Source organism: Columba livia, chromosome 2 (genome assembly GCF_036013475.1).
Source record: "Columba livia isolate bColLiv1 breed racing homer chromosome 2, bColLiv1.pat.W.v2, whole genome shotgun sequence".
In the NCBI taxonomy this organism is placed as follows: domain Eukaryota; kingdom Metazoa; phylum Chordata; class Aves; order Columbiformes; family Columbidae; genus Columba; species Columba livia.
Window position 1 is genome coordinate 39,077,934 of NC_088603.1, and position 16,718 is coordinate 39,094,651.

Below are 16,718 nucleotides of genomic sequence, written 5' to 3' on the forward strand. Positions count from 1 at the left end.
AATAAGGTGTAGTACCAGGTGCAGGCAAAGCTTTACAATACAGTTTGCCTGTTTCAAATATTACTTCATTGCTACTGTTTCAATTTTCTGAGCACAAAACTTCAGCTAAAGATTGTTTGACAAGATGTAAAATGGGAAAATCCTAGAAAGAAAATATGAGCTCTCACATCCTGCCCCAAGCTGACGTGCAGAGATTTATTGATTGTTTTACCAGGCTTGAACTGGTTTGCCAAGACACAAGTGTTGGTGTGATGTCCTGATATTGTACCTCAGGTTGCATAAAAGCTAAATGCTCTTTTGCATTGAGATTTTATAACAAACACTGTTAGGATCAGAGTTCTCCTCAGTGTTTCTCCCTTGTATTCTTTTTGCACTGAAAATGTATTTTCTTAAAATGTTACCAGGTCCTACTGAAAAAAAAGTTTACATGTCATCACAAGTATAATTTATTCCTAATTGCACAAAAATGTTCAATAAATATTATCAAGGCTTTCAAAAACCAATTATGAATTCTTTAAAAATGGAGATAAATGAAAGTGTCTGCCAATATGAACAAAAACACTGCCTGTCTGGCCCCCAGTTTGTCTCCTCTTTGAACGTAATCACTGATTGAAATAGATTTTATCAGCTTGATAGAACTTCAAAGCTCCCAGAAGAAAAATGCAATTTGCCCAAACCTCTCCAAAACATACAGAACATCCCCGAACGCTATTCCTCTCCATTGCAGGGTGTTCCCATCCCATGTCCAGGCAGAAGATTATTTGCAAGCCCCACACACAAGCCTGGATCCCTGCCAGGCAAGTTATAAGCAGACACATTTATCTATGTCGCTTAGTAGCAAGAGGAGAGCTGTCATGATAGTGTAATAGCACCTTTTTACCTTTTATTCAATAGTGATATGGATAGTGTGCTTTTTCTTAAATTACACTACGAAGAATTATATGAATACAGTGGCAATTTCTGTTATACTTAAGCAGGCAAATTTCTCTCTACCACATAATTTACAGAACTCAAATTCAATAAAACATTACATGATGGTCCATTACTGTTATCAATTTTGAATAATCCATCTTCATTTTTCATTTTACTGGAAAATAAAGTGCGCCAAAGACAAAGTGGAAGGAAAAAAAAAAAGTGGCTGAGAAGGTGGTTTGTGTAAACTTAGATTTTTTTAAAAAAATTACATGGAGCCGTTTACTGCATCTAAGCGTTCTCTCTCGAAACAGCAATTGCCCAGAATTAGCATGAGCACAGTCCTAAATACACAGAAGTTTTCATGTATGAGAAAAGGCGTTACACATGAATGAAAGGCAATGTATCCTGGCAGCTAATATTTTAAACAAGCATGGAGGTGAAGTAGAAAGCAGGGGAGAGAAAAGGTATCTGGCAGAAACACTGAGAAGTACTCCCAAACCTTGAAGTGAAAGACCACCACTGTTGGGAAGAAGAAAAATTACAATGGTCAGACATGGAAAAAGCAGCAAAAAGCATTCCCACTCCTTCCGCGAAGGTGGAGCCGAGAGGTCACCTCCGTGCAGGAGCACCTGAGTTCACGCAGTCAATGTTGGGGTTGAAAGTGAACACAAACAGAGACCGGCAGCCCCAAGGAGCCACAGTTCCAACCACAACCATGACTAACGCAATTCCTCGCTCGCGCAGTACGTGCACATCACCCTGCCATGCACCAGGTTCAGCTACACCTTCAAGTCAAATGTCAGACTTGATTGTGGGAACCCAAGCTTTCCGTTCCCTGACTCATGTTTACATTTACAAACACATGACAGAAACAGTGGAGGAGTTTATTTGTTTACGGCTCCGAAGGTGGTTCAGCAGAACAAACGGCAAAAAGAACAAAACGGAGCAGAGATACTCACAGTTTAAGTGCAAATTTGCAGAGGCAGATGAGCCGCTCTGCTGACAGAAGGCTGGGGCAGAGGCTGGTGTAGGGCACCATGCTTTGAGGGGGCTTCTCCATCAGTGCTATCACCCCACAGCTGCTTCCTGCCACCAGGGCCAGAGAGCTGATCATAAATGCCATTTTCCAGCCAGCAAAGTGCAGGAAAAAAAATTAACTTGCCCTTTTAAGAGAGCAGAGGTGTCTGCACGGTGCACTGTCGTCGGCTGGAAAAAATACTATGTTTATTAATTTGGTCAAATGGCGACTGGAACAAAAGCAGCTCAATTTACCAAAATTACCCTAGCAAACAGAGAGATCAGTAGACACATTTGGTAGCCACGCTTGAGGCGAAACTCAGGTTTGGTAGCACAAGGCCTGACCCAACAAACCTTTCCACGAAGAGGCACTAACAGCATTCCATCTGTTTCTTCACAGCCAGTGAGCTGGAATTGCCACTGCTGAAGGACAAATGCAACTTCAGACCCTACTGAGATCTGAAGGCTTCCTTAGAAGGACCATTGTGCAGTTTCTCATGGGGAGATGTGCTCTACCCTCCAGAACCACTTCTGCTGCCTACAACAATTGTTCCATTGTGCACACATAGATACTAATTTTAATTCAAGTTATAAGTTTTTGGACTCTTCTTTGATGAAACTTTGCAAGGCATATTCCTGAGAACTACACATTTTTGAAACTACCATTTTGAAGTTACGGGTAGGGGGGAAGTTATCCAAGAAAATATTAAGAATCCTCTTTCAGTTTTCTTAGGTGTGGCTGAGGGTTTTTTCTACCTTATAAATAGATGAGAATTAAAAGAAAAGACACTTTAGTTTTCAGAATTTTGCCAAATTTTTCCTTTGAGCTGAGAAAAGTAGAAGTATTTCTAGTCAACAGTTTTACCTAAAAATCAAAATGTCTCAAAAATTAGGGTCAAGTGTTGAATTACCACACTAAACTCAGAATCACCCAATCGCACCCAAAAATGCCACTAAATTCTGCATTCATACTGTGGAGCACAAGTCTGTAAAACAAGACATGCCAACATCTTCAGCAATTCCACCAAAGTGCATTTTTATTGCCGAAATATGAAGCTAAATTACTCTTAGTTTATAGTTCACTTCCTTCCTTCACTTTTATGCTGAAAGCAAATCTCTCCCCCCATCTGAGATGGTATCTTGACATCAGGGTTTGTTTGTTTTTTTTTTTTTTTTAACACAGAACTCCTAACCAATTTCAGTGAGCTCTTTTGCCTTCAGAAACTGATGGCATGATATGGTCCCTGGACACAGCTCAAATATGCTTATGACAGTTTAAAAAATGTCAGTGGTAAGCCTGAGTTAGCTTCTTATCTCAGAAAACAGCAGATGAATTTAAACAGGCATTTCCACTTGCTCTAGCCAAAAAAAAAAAAAAAAAGACAAAAGATATTATATTAATATTAGAAAATAACATCAAAATATCATCAGTTATTAAAGTGCTGCCCTAATTTTTGTTAAATGTGATGTATCCTTGAATAACCTGAGATAAATTTTGAAGTACAAGTAGTAAAATAAATTCAAAGGCTTTCTTATAAGAATCACTGGTATCTCTATCTGTATTTATACTTGGACATCAGCTGTTACTGTGGGTACAATTAGCAATTTTCAGTTTTGCTAAGGTGAATGTGCTTACAACAAACTTCTCTGGATTTCAGTGAGGCTCCTTTTCATATTAAAAATATGCGGAGCTATTTCTTGGCAACACTGAAGCTAATATTGCCTAGGCTCCCAGTATTTTTCCTTTCTGTTCCCTATGTTTGCCACAATACATAACAAGTACCGCAGAGTCTTAGGTAGCTAACTGCAAATACTAATATGACTAGCTAACATAATTTTAGGATACAGGGATACTACTCTGTGTTCTTTCGAGTAGATTTGGTTGAAAATTGCCAAAAAATATTACATATATTTCATATATTTTCAACGGTAGTTGTTTTCAACGTTCATTTTGGGGTTTCCTCCCAGTTTTGGGTCACTTTGAACATATTTTACCAAGCTGGTTAACCACAACATCTGTGGAAGAATTTAACTTCAAACAAATATTTAATAACATTTGCAGTGAGAAAAATATAAAGTAATCAGGAATCAGTATTTACACTAGAAATCTGGTTTTACAGTTGCATTCATCACATCTAAGAGCATCCTCTACATTTTGTCATATAAATTCAATGTTCAGTCAGAACCTACCATCCTTGTATTTGAGGCAACAAATACTGTTCATGCACAAATGGTAGAGACCAAAAGCCGCATGCAAAACTAGTTGACAAAAACATGAACAAACAACTTTGGAGCAGGGAGGAAGCTGTGAGAAAACAAACTGCTTTCAGGCAAGTCTTTCTCAGAAGTATCTAATAAACTATTTACTTGGCCTTTTTCCCAGGTAAGATGGCAGCTGCAAACCATGGTGACTTTAAGCTACTATTATGTTTTTTTCAATACCTGATAGCATCAATAGTTAAAATATTAAGCATTGTATTAAATGAAACTCTATGTCACTTATTTGTAAATATAACAACTGACACTGCCTGAATCTAACTTAGGAAAGTAATCCTTGCATGAGTTCAAGTATCCCATGAAATCTGGTATGAGAGACCCAGATCTTGAAAACCCCCTTTCCTGTTAAGAGGAACGACACACACAGAGCTCTACTTTCTTTTAGTTAAAGGGGGATGTAAAATTTTAAAGGTGATAACAATACAGAACAATTACAAATGATATGCTGATTCAAACCTGGTAACAGTGCATTTGAACTGGAATTTTTATTCTTTAAACTATGCAGGGAGAAACATCAGCATTTCGAGAGAAGCCCACATAATGATTTTTTTTTTAACTGTATTCTACAATGGACAATTATTTGTTACTTAAGTTTAAAAATGTGGAATCCAAAGCAAATTTACCTTTATGTTTTAAAAAATATTTCATTTTAAAAAAATTCTTGGTTTATTTTCTGTTAAAACAGACTTCTAAAATTTTGAGATCTTATTATTTGCATTGGATATACTGACATTTCCTCCATAATTTCTGCTTGATTAAATTCCATGCAACATGGCATTAAGTTAAATTCATAGAGCAGAATAAATTATAACAGGGTTAGCTTTGAAAACAGGTGTAAAAAATAACACATTTTAGTGTTACTTATCAGCTTTGCTAAGGCTAGGTTTTTTTCTGCATTGAAGAGCTGAAGTATATGTTCTGATGTGGACATTAGCAATCTCAGCAACTAATGTTTTTGCCACAAGCTACAAAAATACATGAAAATAGTAGATGGCCTAAAAATAAAGCTTTTATTTTTAAATCTTTTTGGAAGCCTGAAAAGATGTTATTAAGGCCTTCACTAGAAAATATTACAAATAAATGCAAACATGAATAAAAAAAAATAATTCTCAAGTATAACTGTGAAATAAAACAGGTTGTTCAGTACATGCATGTGGTCAGTACAGGTTATACCTTCACAATGCAAAAGGCAACCTGTTGAGTGACCTTGTGAATGGTTCTGTGTAGAGCTGCTCATGTCTTTCCCAGGGAAGATTAAGATATTCAGAAACGATCACAACTGGAGAGGAATCAAAGTGTCTGAAAGAACAGTGGGTATTGCCACAAACCAATCACTGAAGGTTTCTGTACTGTATCAACATGGACTCTGGTCCTGCAAGGAAGCATGGTTCCTTCATAGGAGCTAAGTTACAGGCAGAAATGAGAAGACAGACTTAAAAGGTGATATTTACTAAAGAGAGAGAAAAAGAAGAGACTCTTAAGTTTAAAAAAAAAAAGAAAAAGAGGACTGACCTGAGTTCGGTTAAAAGCCACACGTGCAAATACTGCCTGTGAGATTCCTGCTCGTTTCAGTTCATCACGGACCCACTGGTAGATTTCGGAAGACACCTCTGTGTTTGTAGAGACCTGCTGCTCCAACGGCTTGTTCATGGATCTACTGACAGGAGGAGGGTGGTTCAAGTACTGTTGGTTTAAGGACTGCTGGGCTAGAAGTCTGTTCACTGCATACTGCTGGTTCAGCAACTGGGCCATTACCAGCTGCTGATTTACCAGCTGAGGGCTAATGGGAGTAGATACAAGTCCAGGGTGCAGGTTTGGAAGCGGGGTCCGAACTGATGGTTGACTACCATGAGAAAGCTGAACAGGGGATGGAGGCTGTTCGGCTGTGTTCCCTGGGACCGGCTGCTGACCGAAGTTGACATGGTTGGCACCTTGCTGGGACAGTTCAGAAAGGCTATCCATCTCAACTATGGTGGAAAAGAAACATTGAAAAAGCCAACATTAAGACTGAAAATCACAAACTTTGTGCTCCCTGTAAGACGAGTTAATAAAAATAAATATGAAATGCCGTGTTCAGGTTCAAGCTTACTGTACTCTCCACCCTAGATCAGCAGGCCCATAACATCCCTATTGCAGCTATTTGCCTTCAAAATTTACCTATGAATAATGGTGTAGTGAATACTTTTCAAAAAAAAAAAAAAATCCAGCAAATTGCCCATGATCGTCACTGGGCCATTAGAGGAACCAGTAGAACATCAGAGGCAAAACTATGTGCTGGAAATCACATACGACGAACTTCCTGAGAATTTTGCAAAAGCACAATGCAACTGAACCATGAGCGTGAGGCTGCAGAACGCATCCCTGTAGTGATGGATGCAGGGGGCTTCTGACAAGGCAGTTAGCAACATGAGAGGGGACAAAAGCCAGAGAAGGGAAACCACTCCATGCACTGCAGAAGACGCAAGTGAAAGAGTAAATGCATCTGCGCAAACAGTAAGGAGGGCTATTACAGGAAAGCGTGCCCCAAACAGAGAGAATCGCCCAGTGACTGGTTTGTTCCTCTCCTGGTGTCCCCACTACAACATCTGCAGTTCTCAGCCACTGGAAATCTGTAACTAGTAGGGTGGGGTGTGGACCTCCCCATGCTCTGCTAATTTCTAGATGCTGCATCAATTGTACAGGACTGCTAGGAACTAGTATAATTTATGTAAATTACACAGATGGGCTGCTTTATCTTGCAACCATGTATGCATGTTTTTTTTCAGTGACTTGCAACATGGTTGATTTTTTTCTTATGTTAACTCATCTGCCTTGACACACCCTCCTTTTTAATTAACAACACAGTTTTTTAAACTACAAGAGTGCTCCCAGCTCCCCTCTTGTGCATGATGAGACAATATAAAATAACCCTAGGCTGAAGTAAAGGAGTGTCCTTTTTATCAATGTATATCACTCTTTCATTTTAATCAATCTCAGTTCTAGAGCTTCAGCAATGCTGGTCTGGAAATAGCTTTAAGAAAATATGCTTTATCTGGAAACCAAAACTCTAGTATCTTCATAGGTGGTGCAGCAATTCTTTTCTTATACTAGTAAAACATATTTTTTTTTTAAAAAAGGCAGCATATGAGCTTTTCATAGTAATTATGATCTTCACTAACAGTCATTCAGTGCAAGACCACCCTTTCTTCCACACGGATGAGAGCTGGAAACAGAAATCAGCACCTGGATCCCCACCTGCAGCACTGCCTTTCTCCTCTATCCTATCATGGGCAGAAAATTAGAAAACAAAACAAAACAAAAAACTGCACTGTTCTGGAACCCATAGTGTGGATCAGTCCCCCAGCAGAGCACCCAGTGCTCCTCATCCATGTGGCTTTGGGGACAATGCTGCCTCTTCTTCCAGCATTAGGTTACACAGGAATATACAAGCACACGCATATTTCCTATGCACTGGCTTCATTGTCCCTGAAAAATGGATGGTGAACCTGTCTTTGCAGGTCACATAAGTCAAATTTTGCAGGGCTAGCCCAAAGCAGGAGCGCTGAAGCAACGGAGGTGGGAGAGGATGCTGCGGAAAGGTCACCCCCCAGGCAGGTGCTCTGCACAGGGACCATCTGAAACCAAGTGAAACCTCACCACCGACTTTGGTGGTCTCAGAAGAAGGGTTTGGTGTTGTACAGAAGGTACGACACAGATAAAGGAAAGAAGTCGCCTTATTTCACTAGCGGAAAGTAGAGATTAACCCAAGTGGGGCATTCACTTGGAACAGTAATTCAAGCAATTATCACAAAAGTGATGCATTGTCTTCATTACAGCCTTAAGCTATAAAAGGCAAAGAACCTGTTTTGGTAGATGAATTATTTGCTTCAAATACAGAAAGCTAAGTCAAGCTCAAAATTCAGTCCAAATTGAGGCCCCATTTCTTCATTCTGTTGAAACCTACATAGAAATTTTCTGACATAAAGTGTTCAAAATTATGTTAACAGGTTTAAGAAATAGTTTTAAAAAGGGACATAACAGAAAGATGAAGGTATTACTGAACAATTATGTCCCACTGATGGATTTTTTTCTCTGTTAATTTATTCATATTTCCTACAACAAGAAAACAATTGTCATAATAACTATTTGTTAAAATGAATTGAAATCACTGTCCCAAAGTTAGAGAAAGATGTGAATTTATAAAATCACAGCATTCTTGTTGGAAGGCAATGATAGTTATAGAAGCCTGTTTCTTTAAATATACATTAGCCAGAGTGAGAAAAAAACACACACATGAAAAAAATCAGTCCATCACAGTTCCAGAAACAGGTTTTTTAAACAATTATTCTGGATGGTAGAAGATCAGATTTACAGAATGACAGCTTTACATCTCTGGAAACCCAAGTCAGTTTGGCTGTTTCAACAGCAAATATTTATTTAAATGAATTCTTTCACTATATATGTACTTTCTACATCTACTCATCAAAAGCATCCTAAACTTATCGTGAAGGGACCTGGCTTCTTATATGACTATGACAGACCTCAACGTGACACATAATGGTATGTATCCACCATCACAGCAATTTTTTTTTTTGCTTACCCATCATATCTTTTGCCTTCTTGAAATGTTTATACCACCTTCCAAATTCCTGACATTTTGCTGCTGAGACATTTGCATAGTAAGTGCTGTTCACAATGGAAGAAATCATACTCTGTATGAAAAGGGGAGAAGAAAAAAAAAAATCTGTAATACAGAGCAGTACAAGTCAAAGCACAAATTATTTCAAATGTTGAAACCATTATATTTTTAGAGTTTGAGAACCATATTGCATTTTCAATCCTATCGTCCAAAGCCTTTTAAAAAACTCATTAATTGAGCATAAAAATAAACCAAGGTATATTGTAAACAGGAGCAGAAAAAGCAGGTGTACTATGGGAAGAACAAAGTTATTGATCAAGAAACATCAGGTAACGGGATGGGCTCTGGACGGACGATGCTGATCTTGAAAGCGCATGTTATTTGTACTATTTCTGCTTTTAAATTTGATTCACCCTTCGTGCACCCACACAAGTTTACAGGTATCCAAACCCTACACTGACTCTAGAAATGCAAGCAATGCCCCAAGTTATCCCTGCCCACTCCCTTTGAGCCACTTATCACAGGGCAGACCCCAGAAAATCATAGGATGAAAGTTTATCTGAATGACCTACTAGTAGGATAAAATAAGGTGGTTTACAGTAAAATAGAATTTTTATGTAACAACACAAAACAAACCTAGACTTGCTTTTCCTAAACAGGGTATTTTAAGTGATTTGCAGAAACAGGCTTAAGAAGAGCTCTCATTGTCATGTTTAATTCTGTAACTGAATATTGGCTGTAAAATAGACTAAAGGATGATATAGATATTTTTTTCTCAAAGGTTCTCAAGATACCAGATAGCTACAGTGAGAAGTTTACCTTCTGCTCGGTTTTGACCAATTTTTAAATAGGGGAATTTACAATGCATAAAATTTTCAGTTCCAGTACATTCCTTTACAAAATCAATTAAGACTAAGCCTTGCAAAATGAGATAATGCTCCAACTTTAAAATTCTACTCAGTATATGAAGTATGAACAACAGAATTTGCAAATGTAATTTCAATAGACTGAACTTTGCCACCCTTTAGATTTCTATGTGGAAAGTAGTTACTTTTAGCTTAACTACAAGAATTGTCCAGTGTACTAAGAAAATAACGATGGTGAAGAAGACAAAGCCTTTATTATTATGTTTCTTCGCTATTCAGCATGTAACACTTAGCTGTATTTGTGCTGTCATAAAATCGATGTAGAGCATCAACCCTTTGTTACACAAACTGCTATAACCACTGGAAGAAAGAGTTTGGAATAAAAATGCAATAAATATTACTATAAGTCTTCTTTTATAAGGCTAGTTCAGCTTCTGAGTAAAAGTACCTTGATTATTGATCTTAGTGAAGTTCATTATAACTATATTCTAACGTATTACTCAGTAACATGCTATTTGTGGAGGCTCAGAATTGCTAGAGTGAGGCAGTATTATTTATGACAAATGTGGATACCCTCTACTCACCAGGCAGCTATTTTAATGTTTCTCTGAATCACCAAAATTCTTACCATTCCTTGATATTCCTCTGGCATTTCTGAAATTAGCTAGAAGCCTTTGTCAGGGGTATAAAAGGAGAATGAACTCTTAATAGACTACTGCAACTGTAGCCTGAATGACCTGAACCAAGCTCAGCTGAACCCAATTTCAATTTCCAATATAACGGTGGTATCATTAATGTCTAACACTTCCGAAAATATTGGTTAAGCTCTTTTACAGATTAAATGATTTTAAACAAGGGAACGTGATACATAAGGTGTGATTTCACAAGTGCTTTGGATCTGAACTGGTAAATTATATGAATTCACAGTTACTGTACATGCAAAACCTGCAGGCCTGCACGTGTGAAATGGGGAACTGCACATGTAATGGGCCACCATCCCATATTAGCCTGTGCATATTTTGTGGATGTCATTCCGACTCCAGGGCAGTTTTCTCTCATTTTACTTTGCCCCTTTCAGATGTCTTCTCCTGCCCAAATAACTTTAGTAAGTACAAAAACGTGTACATTAATAATAATTTTAGCAAGTTACCTATTGTTGATGAAGGTGTTTGTCTAGGATTTCCTAGTCCTCCCTTCCACGTCATTTTACAAAGATATGTCAATGATGTGGCAGTTTGTGACATCACTTGCTTCTTCAGGAATAAATTTAATGTAGTTACTTTATTTTACAAGCAAATAGGGGACTGGTCTACTTAAATAACACTGCCAGGAATTTTAGTTTCTTTGACACTATGTGAATTTCAGGCTCTGATGGCTAATATTGAGATTTTACTCTAGCGCTTCAAAGTAGATATAAAAAAAACTAACACAGAGACATTAACACACATTTTAAAATGAAAATTATCCTGCTTTTTCTTTGAGAACACTTCATGCAAACATTCAAGTGATATTACCTACTCTAAGAATCCTCATCAGGAAGAAACAATGATTTATTTACTAATTCACTGAAGGCAAAATTTTACAAGCCAGATAAAATATTACTACCTTGTTAACTCAGAAAAATAACTTGACAACATTGAATTTCATTGTTTCTATGCTTTATTCATTATGTTGTCATCAAACCTGCAGTCACGTCAGTGCAGAAAGATGCACTTTGCTATTGAAATTCCTATATAATTCCTGTATATTTTAATGGCAACCTACACATACAAATGCCCACTATGCTTAGGGCCCAAAAGTACAGATTAACCATATGAGTTAGTGGTCTCTTCAGAAATCCACGATCTAGACTGGAGGCATATTCAAGTTTTTCTTGTTTCCCAGGTCATTATATGTAAGGAGCTCCCCATGTTTTGGCTTACACTTTTCAATAATCAAAATGAAAATTATTGTATTTGAAGCACATCATATTCAGGTAATACTGTACATAGGCATTCCTTATCTGTGAGGCACACAGGCAGATGCCTTCTACATATAAGAATGATGAATATAAATATATCATACAAATATTCTAATGCATCACATTCATCACCCATGATCTGATTTCTTTTTCACATGTCGCAAAGAAAACTGATAGAACGTGAAAACTGGTCACAGATCTGCAATCTTGATGTATCTCCTCAAAGTTTATCCTTGAAAGTAAGTTGTGAGACCTCAAGATCCAAAGTTTCCCTCTTTGCACTCTCTCCATCCCTCCCTACCCCCAACCACATCACTTGCAGTCCTGTTCTCAGAATCAGGAGATGTCATCTGAAATGGTGCCACCTTCACAGAAATCCCACTATTCTGGAATGATACCATCTGCTGCAGCCCAAGTGCTCTTTTTTTAGCCAAATAAGTTAATTAAAATTAGGCATCCAACAACCGTGTGGAGGTAGGGATAGAATTGGTTCTGAAGTTCAGCTGAGGTTCACCCAGCATAATCAGAACCAAATCCCATTCTCTCAGGAACATTAAATACCAGAGATTTGAAAACCAGACACCATCATTTCCCAAAGAAGTTAAGGAACACCCTGGGGAAATATCATAAATCTCAACCAGAACTTTTTTCACATGCCCATCAAATAAAACCCAATAAAACAGTAGCATCGGACACCTTTCAGCAAGGTGTGTCCTGCAAGACCCAGGAAGGACCTGAGACTTTTGTGCCACCTGGTCGCTGCAGCCACTGCTGCAGATGTTACACAGGAGGCATTTCTGAGCCATTGCCTCTAATGCTGCTTTCCAACCAGGTGAAGTATTGTTCTATAAACGCTAAAAGTATACTGTTGTCCTTTTTGCAAAACAACAAAAACAATGTTAATCAGGTTAATTCAATCATCTAAACCAAAACTGTTCATGCTTTTCTGCCAAATCAACCAACCACAGCAAAATCTGTTATCAGTGATTGCTCAGCTTCCAGTCAAAAAAGCTTTTAACCCCCACAGTCCCAAAACTTCCCCAAATAACCTTAAAATTATTTTTATATGGGCAGAATGAGGTTGTTTTCATGCCTCATGAAGGGGTAGTTGGGCTGCAGTATTTACACAGAACAAACACATGCTAACAGACTTAGCAGAGAGTAACAGACACAGCAGCTTCCTAAAACAACTTGGCTGAATTAGATATCAGGGATTCCTTTGCAAATGAAACATTTCCCTCAAAATAAGCATTGTAACCAAAACTTATTTGGGCCTTCCAGGTTGTTTAACTAGGAAAAAAATAAATCCAAGCTTTTTTCGCAACTCATTCATCGGTGTTTAAAGCTTCGAGCCTGCTTCGTGTAAGGGGCAAGGGCTGCAACAACTTATTTACACAATTATCTAAATACGATTAAACAGCTGATGGACAAATATTAAACTGGAAAATGTATAGTCATTTCAGCTTAATGTAATCCTCTTTCTGTAAACACCCAAGATGATTTTTTTTTCAACCAGAACAGTCCTGACATCTCATAAGCCTAAGGGTGAATAGCAAGAGATTGTTTTTGATAGTTATAAATATTCAAAAGACATGCAGACCATCTGCTTTCATAATACAGGTAAAGCAAGACTGAAATGGTGACTGCTGTATAAAAATGGTTCTTTTAACAAAGTCTTCCTCTCCTCGAAAACTATAAAGACAGATGTCAAAAACTGTTTACACAGGGTAATCAGGAGCGTGCAAAATGTAATATTCCTTTTACACACAGTGCTTGCTAAAGAGATTTTTTTTTTCTTTTTCTTCCCATCTGTGTGTTGCAACACATTTCTACAAGTTAAAAACATTTTTTCAAACAGAGATCTCATGAATACCCAAAAACATGCTATCTGGTTTCTGAATGCTAATTAATTTCAACTAAGGAATCTGATTTTTTTTTCTGTAGGAAGGAATGCATGCTTTTGAAATGGAGTTCTTCAACAATAACAGACACTGAAAACAGAACACCCCACAAGTTTAATTTTGTACTAGTTTGACACTGGCTATTTTCACAACTGTTTTACATTCAAGCCCGCATCTGCTAAATCTGGCTATAAGACTGACAGGAACTATTCTCCTGCTTTTCAAATGAGATTTTGTGTTTTACTATTTATCAGGTTTTTCAGTATAAAGCCTTGTAACAACATAATGGTTTTGTCAAGTGGTAAGTAGAAGATACCTCGTCTTCCAAGCAGAATATGAACAGTGCTGCCCATAAACCCTACAGTCAATTTTCAGAGCTGAAACACTAATCTTGACAGTAACCTTTTAATGTATTATATTAATGGCACAGAGGCGTTAAGCACCTTTTTTATAATTCTCAATAAAATGAACATTTACTGAACAATCTGTCAAACTACTGTCTCCATTTTTTAAAGCCAAACTTTTAAGGCTCTACTCTATTTTCCATTCCATAAATCCTCTGCTTTACACCCCTAGGCACCAGCAGGGTAGCATGTTCCAGTGCTGCAACCCTAACACACCTTATTTAAAAAAAAAAAGAAAAAAAAAAGCTATGAGTCTTTGTCCCTAGACTTAGTTTGAATACTGAAAAGTTGCAGAACAGAAAAGAACTTGAAGATTTGGCAGGTAGCGGGGAGAGATCTTTTCATAAAGCACAAAGTAACTTTGTTTCCCCCACCCTGGCCACTATCAGTGGCTTTTGTTTGTGGAGAAATCATGAGCATCAGTTTTAATACAAGCCAAACTCTTAGGAGTGCTTATTTCTCAGGAGGGTCTACATTAACATTTTTCAAATGAGAAGCAAACATTCAAGCCCCAAACAGATAACACAAGATTATCCCCAAATCAAAAGATTTTAACCTGCCTCAGCCTACTCCAGCCCACGTACTGCAAAAACCCAACCAGGGCAAAATGTTGTTCCTTGTGTTCTGGTATGGCAGAGAATTATCATCTGCCACTCCAAATAAAAGCAGATCAAATATATCCAGCCACGAGCTGTTTTTTGGACAAGGAATCGTGAAATGGGCAGTTTAATTGCATATGAAGGATTATGTTAAATTCCTGGGTCCATTACCTTGAACTATAGCAAGTAATGCAAGAGAATTTGTTGTCATATGCCCTATAAACGCATAGGATAAGGGAAAAACCCACAGATGGACAGAGAAGAAAAAAAAACTTTTGTTTGTGCCTTTGGCATTGCACTTGGATGGCTATCTGACCTCCATACTGTTGCCAGGGTCAGGAGAAATAAAGATCTGCACGGCAAATGCTGGTCATATAAGTTAAAACTGCTTATAGGCAGATTTAAAATGACGGCACAAGCTTTTCTTCCAATATATGAGCATGTCTTTCTTCCTATCCTTGTATAGCCTAAATCGTCTTCTCCTCCTTTTCTGCCTTCTGTTGTCTTTAGGTATTATAAATGTACATATTAACATAAACGTAAAGCTACATTGAATATAATGAGGGAAGATATAAACCAAAAACAACCCAAATCATATCTACATATATATATATATATATATACACACATATATTTATACATGTATAGAAATATATCCGCACATGAGAAGATTTGGAAAATCAGAAATGAGGATTCAGCACCTGAAGGAACTGAACCTTGCACTATTTTTACCATTTTGTAATATAAATCCCCAGTTGCTGCATGACGGAGCAGCATTCTCCCAATGTTTTCCAAGCATCTCCCACTGACAGATATAAATAAAGCTAAAATAAAAAGCTGCTTCCCAAGATACTAGTCTTAGATCTACAAAGGTTAAAAGCTTAAAAGAGAAAAAGATAGGTAGGTTGGAAACGTTAATTCAGATTTGAAGAACTTCATAACTGCTTTACAAGCTTTATGGTATAGTGCCTTAGACTTAAAAAAAAAAAAAAAAAGAAAAAAGAGGGAAAAAAAGTCATAACCTAAACCTATAAAAGATAAGGAGACATAAGTCATTTTTGTCTTTGTTGTCAGATGTCCAACACTAATCTTCTTAAGAATCCTGATTTTTACCACACACTATAAATGGCAGGTACTTAGTAGTAAAAGTCCTGGGTAAACCCTTCCTAAAATCAACCTGGATAAAATATAAAATGCAAAATAATCAATATTTAATAAGTTAATTCTTCTTCATGGAGTGAAAATGGTCCCATATTTGAGGGCTGAATTATTGCACCCTGAGACTTTGATTCTTCAAGTGCCTTTGCCAGAAGAGCTCTGAAACAGGACAGGTCCATAGGTAAGGAAAGCACTATCCATTTTAGCCAAAAATCTGCTTGAAAAAGCTGTTATGAAGTAACCAGATTGCTTTAAGCTGCTCTTTCAGCTTGCATGGGGAATGCACATTTTCAAGGGCCCTCCCCACTGCTCCTATCTCAGTGCCCATCACAAACCCATCTTGAGGCACTGGATGAAGCCAAACGCAGAAGCCATGCTCCAAATGTGGCTGGACTTCCAGTCCACAGGACCAGCTACTCCAGGGTAAGCTCCATCCCTCCTTCTTAGGCCTGTAATGTGGAGACAGCATCCTCAGCCCCAACCATTTCCCCCTCCAGGCTCCTGCTGTTCCTACGCCAGGCAGAGCTCTAGATGAAGCCTGCACACCTGTGCTCACTTTTCCTCAGGACACAAGGAACAAGACTAAGAGAAGCTGGAGCCCAGGAGGACAATCCAGATCATGCGCTGTGGATGGGGAGAGGACAAACCAGCATTTCTGGTACAGGAATAAAGGCTGGGGTAGGAGGGACCTTGGAGATCTCACTAGACTGATCTGGTGAAAATCTGGAGCTAAAAGACACCTTCAGTCATCCTCTCAGGTGGATTGTTTTTATTTCCAAGCACTCTGTTCCAGTCAGGTCAGAACGCTTCTGACTTGTTTCCTATCTGGAAAAGCCAGTCCTAATTCATGTGCTTCCAAATGCTGTCCTAATGCAAATGCTTTGTGTGACAGGGGACATTTTAGATATCTTAATGCATTAAATGCAGCTTTGGGCACATAAAACTTTTCCACAAAAATGAAATATATACATTCTCCTGATAGAGATGTTTGTAATTGTTCTAT

The 16,718-nt window shown here is 38.0% G+C and overlaps 1 protein-coding gene across 14 annotated transcripts in view; it reads right to left on the reverse strand.

Moving 5' to 3' along the window:
* The window catches only part of SATB1 (SATB homeobox 1), a 93,440-nt gene that overhangs the window by 38,475 nt on the left and 38,247 nt on the right, over positions 1-16,718 (reverse strand). For all 14 annotated transcript variants that reach the window (XM_065051528.1, XM_065051523.1, XM_065051520.1 and 11 more), the window contains 2 exons: positions 8,789-8,900; positions 5,722-6,176 (listed from right to left, as the gene is read on the reverse strand). In XM_065051528.1, coding sequence (XP_064907600.1) covers positions 5,722-6,176; positions 8,789-8,900 — 567 coding nt within the window. The remainder of the gene's footprint in view (positions 1-5,721; positions 6,177-8,788; positions 8,901-16,718) is intronic.